Source organism: Pteropus vampyrus, unplaced genomic scaffold (assembly GCF_000151845.1).
Source record: "Pteropus vampyrus isolate Shadow unplaced genomic scaffold, Pvam_2.0 Scaffold523, whole genome shotgun sequence".
In the NCBI taxonomy this organism is placed as follows: domain Eukaryota; kingdom Metazoa; phylum Chordata; class Mammalia; order Chiroptera; family Pteropodidae; genus Pteropus; species Pteropus vampyrus.
This window is the reverse complement of record NW_011889304.1, coordinates 235772-244722: the sequence shown is the minus strand read 5'-3', so window position 1 is coordinate 244722 and position 8951 is coordinate 235772. Positions and strand designations below refer to the sequence as shown.

The following is an 8951-nucleotide window of genomic DNA, read 5'->3' as shown; positions in this document are numbered from 1 at the left end:
AGCAGACCCAAAATGGAATATGCATTACAGTGGAACATAAAAAACAGTATATTGAAAGGGAGGAAAATACTAACAGTTTACAGTCAAGAACAGTGATCATTAACAGTGTGGATTACCATTAGTACCTACTGATGGTTTATAAATACAAGTCTGTTGGGAGTGTGCTCAGTACATTTAAAGACCATGGCTCTATAGGAAAAAAATCGAGTATGATTCCATAAATATGTCCACTGCCTACCTCTATATACCTTTTACTTCTTAGAGCTCATAGACTCTTTCTTAACAAGTCGTATCTTGCTATTTCCTGAATTTACTAAGTCGTTTTCCTCTCCCCATGAATTTTAAAAGCTGATGCCCTATAGCTCTACAAAACAAATTCGTTGTGAGTGCAAAATTTTTATGTCCTCAATGAAGCTTTGGAATACAAAATGATATTTTTCTTTACTTTGTAGCACTTTCCCTTGTACGTAATTCTGTTATTGTATCTGTAATATCTATTGATTGTATGTATTTACATGTAATGCCTATCTCTTAGCCTGTAACTTCTCATGATTGTAGTCAGAGTTTTATTCATTTTGGTCTACCAGGCAACCATTCACATTCAAGGCAAATAGTATGATCTCATAAAGTTTTAGCATGAGATAATAATACAGATGAATGTATTTTCAGAGAGACTGTTCTGCAATATATAACATAAAATAAGAAAACTAGTCTGACCACTGAACATGGTCAGAACTAGACCTCCAATATCTAGTTCTCACTAGTTTAAATCACTTTAGGATGAACTAGAGTATGCCCTTACAGGGATCAGTGTCATTCAAGGATGTGACTGTGGACTTCACCCAGGAAGAGTGGCAGCAACTGGACTCTGATCAGAAGGCCCTCTACAGGGACGTCATGTTGGAAAACTATTGCCACCTCATCTCTGTGGGTATGAAAAACTCCTTGAATCTTTCAGTGTCATTCATTTCTGTTCAAGAGTTTTTGAAACTTATGGAACTTTGGATTTCAGGGATCAGAGGTGATGAATCCCTTTTTGTTAGCAGAAAGTATGATTATGTCCTCACTTGCCCAGTGTAGGGTATTAACTTTGGTAAGACATTAACGTATACTTTGTCTGCTGCCCTGAAGCTATATCTTTCTCTTCCTTCAATAGTTTTGAAGCCCAAGGAGATTAGACCAAATCTCATTTTTTATTATCAGGATTTCACATGACTAAGCCTGATATGATCCGCAAGTTAGAAGAAGGAGAAGAACTATGGACAACAGAGAGAATTTTTCCAAGTCAGAGCTACCTGGGTGAGTCTATACAGATAAAGGCTCATGGACTCAGGTAGTTGACACCTTTGAATGTTGTGGGTATATTTTTAATTGTGGTAAAGTACATATAACATAAAACTTACCATCTTAACCATTTTTAAGCTGATAGTTCAGTGGCATTAAGTACATTTACATTGTTGTACAACTATCATCACCATCTATCTCCAGAATGTTTTTCTCATCTTGCAGAATTGAAACTCTGTACTCATTAAACAGTAACTCCCATTATCCCCCTTCCCTTAGCCCCTGGCAACCAACCACCATTCTACTTGCTGTCTCTATGAATTTCACTACTCTTAGGTACTACATAAGTACCTCACTATTCATGTAAGTGGAATCATATGGTATTTGTTCTTTTTGTGACTGGTTTATTTCACTTAACATAATATCCTCAAGTTTTACCCAAATACTTCATTCTTTTTAAGGCTGAATAATATTCCATTGTATGTATATAAAACATTTTGCTTATCCATTCATCTGTCAGTGGACACTTAGGTTGCTTCCACCTTGTGGCTTCTATGAATAATGCTGCTAAGAACATGGGTGTAAAATATCTATATGAGTCACTGTGTTCAGTTCTTTGGGGTATAAAAACCAGATGTAAAATTGCTGGATCATACAGTAATTCTTTGTTTAATTTTTTAAGGAACTGCCAAACTATTTTCCATAATGGCTACACTATTTAAATATTACCACCAGCAGTGCACAAGAGTTCCAGTTTCTCCACATCCTTACCAATACCTGTTATTTTCTGGTGTTTGTTGATAGTAGCCATCTTACTAAAGGCCTGAGATCTTTGAAAAACCTATACATGACTGACTTCCATGCCTCTAAAATCTAAATTTATGTTTGGATAAACATTCCCCATGTAAGTACTTTCCTTGTTGCCTTGTGTTTATAGAGATATTAGCTGCTCTAACCTTACCAAGAATCCACTCCATGCTTTCTAGTATAATGTACGTAGAGATCTTAAATGTAAAGTTCTTTGAGTTCTGACAGAAATATAAAGCCATGTATCTCACACCCTAGTCAAGATAAAGGACACTTCCAGTAACCTATTAAGTTCCAACAGGCCTCTTCCAAGTCAGTCCCTCCCACTAGGACAATCACAGTTGTGATTTCTATCAGCATAGATTTTGTCTATTGTAGACTTTTTTTTATGTCTGCTTTCTTTCTCTCGGCTTAACGTCTGAGAGATTTATACATGTTTTGGCATATATAAATAGTTTATTTTAATTGCAGAAAAGTATTCAATTGTACGAATACACCAGTTTATTTATGCCTTTCTTGTTGACAGACACTTGAAATGTTCCAGTTTGGGGCTATTATGAATAAAACTGCTATGAACGTATTCTAAAGTGTTTTTATGGACATGTGTTTTTACTTCTTCTCAGTAGGCACCTAGCAATTAGTATTGTTCATTCAGAAGGCAGGAATATAACTTCTTTAGAAACAGCCAGTGTTTAAAACTTACTGTACCATTTTAAACTTTTACCAGAAATATATGAGAATTTTAATTGCCTCACATTGTCATCTACATTTGATGTTATCAATATTTTCATTTTGGCCTTCAGAAGGGTATGGTAATATATTTTTGCAGTTGTAATTTATATTTCTCATATAACTAATGATGTTGAGAACTTTTTCAAGTGCTTTTTATATCTTCTTCAAAGGTGTCTATTCAAATATTTTACCTATTTTTATTGGGTAATACATCTTTTTCCTTTAGTAGTAGGAATTCTTTTTTTAAATTAATTTATTTTAATTAGTTTCAAGTATACAGTACATTGGTTAGACATACAGTTTATAAAATGATCCCCTTAATTGCTCCTCTCCTCTGATTTTCCACGTAGCCAATATATTAATGCTAACTGCATTCCCTATGCCATGCTCGCCATCCCCATGACCACTTATCAGTTACTAATTTGTACCTGTTTAACACTTCACCCCATTCTCCCAGCTCCCCAAACCCCCTCCCATCTGTCCATCACCAAATTGTCCACTATATTTGTAAGTCTGTTTTTGATTAGTTTGTTCTTTTCATCCCTTAGATTCCACATATAAGTGAAATCACATGGCATTTATTTTTCTCTGTCTGACTTAATTCACTCAGCCTAATAACCTCTAGGTCCACCCATGTCATTGCATATGGTTTGATTTTATTTTTTTAATGGCTGAGTAATATTCCATTGTATATATGAACCATAACTTCTTTATTCAGTTGTCTGTTGATGGATATTTAGGTTGCTTCCATATCTTAGCTATTGTAAATGGTGCTACCATGAATATTGGGGTGCATAGATCTTTATGAATTATTCTTTAGGTTTTTTTTGGATAAATATCCAGAAGTGCAATTGCTGGGTCAAAAGGTATACCCATTTTTATTTTTTTGAGAAACCTCTAGACTGTTTTCCATAGCGGCTGTACCAATTTGCAATCCCACCAACAATGTATGAGGGTTCCCTTTTCTCCACATCTTCGCCAACACTTGTTTCTTGATTTGTTGATGATAGCCATTCTGACAGGTGTGAGGTGATATCTCATTGTGCTTTTAATTTGCATTTATCTAATGATTAGTGACCATGAGCATCTTTTCATATGTCTATTAGACATCTGTATTTCCTTTTGGGAGTAGTATCTGTTCAGGTCTTCTGCCCATTTTTTAATTGGATTGTTGTATGTGTTCTTTATATATTTTGGATAGTAACCTCTTATCAGATGTATCATAAGTGAATATCTTCTACCATTCAGTGATTGTCTTTGTTTTGTTGATGATTTCCTTTGCTGTGCAAAAACCTTTTAGTTTGATGTAGTCCCATTTGTTTATTTTTCCTTTTGTTTCTCGTACCTGAGGAGATGTATCCTAAAAGAAATTACTGTTAGCAATATCACAAAGTTTACTGCCCATGTTTTCTTCTAGAAGTTTTATGGTCTTGGGTCTTACATTTAAGTCTTTAATCTATTTTGAGTCTATTCTTGTATATGGTGTAAGAAGGTGTTCCAGTTTCTTTTTTTTTTATGTATCCAATGTATCCAATTTTCTCAATACCATTTATTGAAGAGACTGTCTTTACTCCATTGTATATTCTTACCTCCTTTGTAATATATTATATGAGTGTATAGGTGTGGATTTATTTCTGTTCCATTGATCAATGTATCTGTTTTTATGCCAGTAGCATGCTATTTTGATTACTGTAGCCTTGTAGTATAGTTTGATATTAGGTAGTGTGATATCTCCAACTTTGTTCTTTTTTCTCAAGATTGTCGTGGCTATTCGGGGTCTTTTACGGTTCCATATAAATTTTAAGATTATTCGTTCTAGCTCTCTGAAAAATGCCATTGATATTTTGATAGGAATTGCATTGAATCTATAGATTGCTTTGGGTAAGATGGCTATTTTAATGATGTTGATTCTTCCTATCTGTGAGCACGGTATATATTTCCATTTATTTGTATCTTCTTCAATTTCTTTTTTCGATGACATAATTTTCTGAGAACAGGTCTTTTACTCCTTGGTTAATTTGATTCCCAGGTATTTTATAGTTTTGACACAATTGTAAATGGGATTGTTTTCTTAATTTCTCTTTCTGAAAGTTCATCATTGGTGTATAAAAATGCCCCTGACTTCTGAATATTTATTGTGTAACCTGCTACTTTACTGAATTCATTGATTAGTTCTAACAGTTTTTTGGTGGAATCTTTAGGGTTCTCTCTATATAGTATACATGTATCAGCAAATAACAAGAGTTTTACTTCTTCCTTTCTAATTCAGATGCCTTTTTATTTCTCTTTCTTGTCTTATTGCTCTGGCTAAGATTTCTAATACAGCGTTGAAGAGGAGTGGTGAAAGTGGGCATCTTTGTCTTGTTCCTGATCTTAAGGAAAATGCTTTTAGCCTTTCTCCATTGAGTATGATGTTAGCTGTAGGTTTGTCATATGTGGCCTTTGTTATGGTGAAGTATGTTCCCTCTGTTCCCACTTTGCATCTATTTTTATCATAAATGGATGCTGGATTTTGTCGAATGCTTTTTCTGCATCTGTTGATAGGATCATATGGTTTTTATCTTTCAATTTGTTAATGTGGTATATCACATTAATTGATTTGCGGATATTGTAACAACCTTGCATCCCAGGGATAAATCCAACTTGATCACGTGTATGATATTCTTAATGTATTGCTGAATTCAATTTGCTAATATTTTGTTGAGGATTTTTGCATCAGTGTTCATTAGAGATATCTGCCTATAGTTTTCTTTTTTTGTAATGTCTTTGGTTTTGGAATCAAGGTTATGGTGGCCTCTTTAAAGGAGTTAGGGAGCCTTCCCTTTTGGATTTTTTGGAATATTTTGAGAAGAATAGGTGTTAATTCTTCTTTGAATGTTTGGTAAAATTTGCCTATGAAGCCATCTGGTCCAGGACTTTTGTTTTTTGGGAGGTTTTTGATTACTGATTCTATTTCATTGATGGTAATCGGTGGGTTCAGATTTTGTTTATTCTTGACTCAGTCTTGGGAGATTGTATGTTTCTAGGAAGTGTCCATTACTTCCAGATTGTACAGTTCGTTGGCATGTAATTGCTCATAGTATTTTCATATGATCCTTTGTATTTCTGTGGAGGCCGTAGTTATTTCTCCTCTTTCATTTCTGACTTTGAGTCCTCTCTCTTTTTTCCTTGATGAGTCTGGCCAAAGGTCTGTCAATTTTGTTTATCCTTTCAAAGAACCAGCTCTTGGTTTCATTAATCTTTTAAATAGTGTTTCTAGACTCTGTTTTTTTCCTGCTCTGATCTTTATTATTTCCTTCCTTCTATTTACTTTGGGCTTGTTTTTTTTTTTTTTTTTTTTTTTGGCTGTTCTTTTTATAGTTCTTTTAAGTGTAAGGTTAGATTGTTTATTTGACCTTTTTTTATTTCTTGTAGTAGTAGGAATCCTTTATGTATTCTGGATAGAAGTTTTTCCTTATATACATTGCAAATACTTGCTCTAGTCTGTGGCTTGCCTATTCATTTTAATGGTGTCTTTCAATGAGCTTTAATTTTGAAGTCTAGTTTATTATTTTTTTGTTTGTAATTATTTTTTAACCACTCAAACAAATATTTGTCTTCTCTGACATGAAGATAGTTCCCTGTATTTTCTTCTTAAAATATTATAGGGGGGATAAATAAATAAAAATGTTATGTATATTTTGATTTTTTTAATTAAAAAAGTTATTTATAATGTAAGGTAATGGTTGAGTGTGTTTTCTTCCATATGGATGGATGTTATTTTGTCCCATCACTTGTTGAATTGAATGAAATTGCTCTGTTTATCTTATCAAACATTATATGATCGTGTTTCTATTTTTAGATTGTTCTTTCCTTTGATATGTTTTAAGTCCTATTACCAATACCACCTGGTCTTTGATTATTGTAGCTTTATAATTCTCAAAATCAGAGTAAGTCCTCTGTCTTCTTTTTTAAAATTGTTTTGGCTTGTCTAGGTCATTTTCTTTTTCAAGTACATTTTAGAATCAGCTTCTAGATTCCTTAATTAAATGTACTTAGATTTTTTTTGATGAGAACTAACATCTTAGCAATATTGTCTTCCAGTCCATGATATAGCTTTCCATTCGAGTTAGTGTCTCTAATTCCTGTAAGCAGTATTTTATTATTTTTAGTATAGAGGTCTTATACATTTTCCATTAAATTTATCTCTAAGCTTTTATTATTTAATTTTTATTTAATTTTCAATTACAGTTGACATACAATATGATATTAGTTTCAGGTATATAACATAGTGTTTAGATATTTATCTAACTTAAAAAGTCATCACCCCATAAGTCTAGTACCACCTGGTACCAAACAATTATTACAGTATTATTGATTATATTCCCTCTGCTGTACTTTACATTCCCATGATGATTTTTCTGCCAATTTATACTTTTGAATCCCTTTCACACTTTTCATCCATCCCTCCAAACCCCCTCCCATCTAACTACCATCAGTTTGTTCTATGAGTCTGTTTCTGCTTTGTTTATTTTGTTTTTTAGATTCCACACATAAGTGAAATCAGATGGTATTTGTTTCTATATAATTTATTTCACTTAGCATATGCTCTCTGGGTTCATCCACGTTGTTGCAAATGTCAAGATTTCATACTTTTTATGTCTATTTATAGGTACCAATCTTTTAAAAAGATTATTGAGGTGACATTGATTAATAAAATCAAAGTGTAATTAAATTCAAGTGTAAAATTCAACAGTATGTCATATATATATATTACATTCAACAGTATGTTATATATATTGCATTGTTGTTCACCACCCAAAGTCAGATTTCCTTCCCTCACCAAATATTCAACCCCTTTTATATCTGCGCCCCACCTTCCCTCTGGTAAACACTAACCCACCATCTATGTCCATGAGTCTCTGTCTGTCACGGTTTTTGCTTTCAGCTTTATATCACATATGAGTGAAATCATATGGTTTTCGACTTTTTCTGTCGACATATTTCTCTTAGCATGGTTATCTCAAGATCCACCTATGTTGTCGCAAATGGCAGTATTTCATCTTTTCTTACGGCTGAGTAATATTCCATTGTATATATGTACCACATCTTTATCCAGTCATCTGTCATAGGACACTTCAGTTTCTTCCATGTCTTGGCCACCGTGAATAATGCTACTGTGAACATAAGGGTGTATATATCTTTGCAAAGAAATATTTTCAGGTCTTTTAGGTAGATACCTAAAGTTGGATTGCTGGATCATATGGTAATTCAGTTTTTAGTTTTTTGAGGCATCTCCATACTGTTTTCTATACTGGCTATACCAATTCGCATTCCCACCAGCAGTGTATGAGGGTTCCTTTTTGCCCACAATCTCTCTAACACTTGTTATTATTTGTCCTGTTGATGATAGCCATTTTAACAGGTGTGAGATAGTATCTCATTGTGGTTTTGATTTGCATTTCCCTAAATCCTAGTGAAGTTGAGCATCTTTTCATATGTTTGTTGGCCATTTGTATGTCTTCTTGGGAGAAGTGTCTGTTCAAGTCCTGTGCCTATTTTTTAATTGGATTTTTTTTTTAATTGTTGAGTTGTATGAGTTCTTTATATATTTTGGATATTAGGTCCTTATCAGAGGTGTCGTTTGCAAATATATTCTCCCATTCAGATGGTTGCCTCTTTGCCCTATGATGGTTTTTTTTTGCTGTGCAGAACTTTTTAGTTTGATATAGTCCTGTTCATTTATTTTTGCTTTTACTTTCCTTGCCTTTGAGGTCAAATTCATAAAATCCTCTTTAAGTCCAAGTTCCTTCAGTTTTAGTTCCTATGTTTTCTTCTATGCATTTTATTGTTTCAGGTCCTATATTCAGGTCCTTAATCCATTTTGAGTTAATTTTAGTGTGTAGTGATAGACAACAGTCTAGCTTCATTCTTTTGCAGGTAGCTTTCCGGTTTTCCCAGCACCATTTATAGAAGAGGCTTTCCTTTCCCTGTTGTATGGTTTTGGCTCCTTTGTCAAAAATTATTTGCTCATATAAACATGGGTTTACTTTTGCACTCTCAATTCTGTTCCATTGGTCGGTGTGTCTGTTTTTCCACTAATGCCATGCCATTTTGATTATTGTCGCTTCGTAGTATAATTTGAAGTC

At 33.6% G+C, this 8951-nt stretch overlaps 1 protein-coding gene across 14 annotated transcripts in view; it reads left to right on the top strand.

The window, feature by feature from the left end:
* The window catches only part of ZNF382 (zinc finger protein 382), a 93829-nt gene that overhangs the window by 7002 nt on the left and 77876 nt on the right, over positions 1-8951 (top strand). For 6 of the 14 annotated variants that reach the window (XM_011383518.2, XM_011383513.2, XM_011383512.2 and 3 more), the window contains exons 3-4: positions 805-931; positions 1204-1299. In XM_011383518.2, coding sequence (XP_011381820.1) covers positions 805-931; positions 1204-1299 — 223 coding nt within the window. Of the gene's footprint in view, positions 1-779; positions 932-1203; positions 1300-8951 lie in introns of those variants that run through there. The other 8 variants (XM_011383511.2, XM_011383510.2, XM_011383508.2 and 5 more) reach the window with 3 other exon arrangements.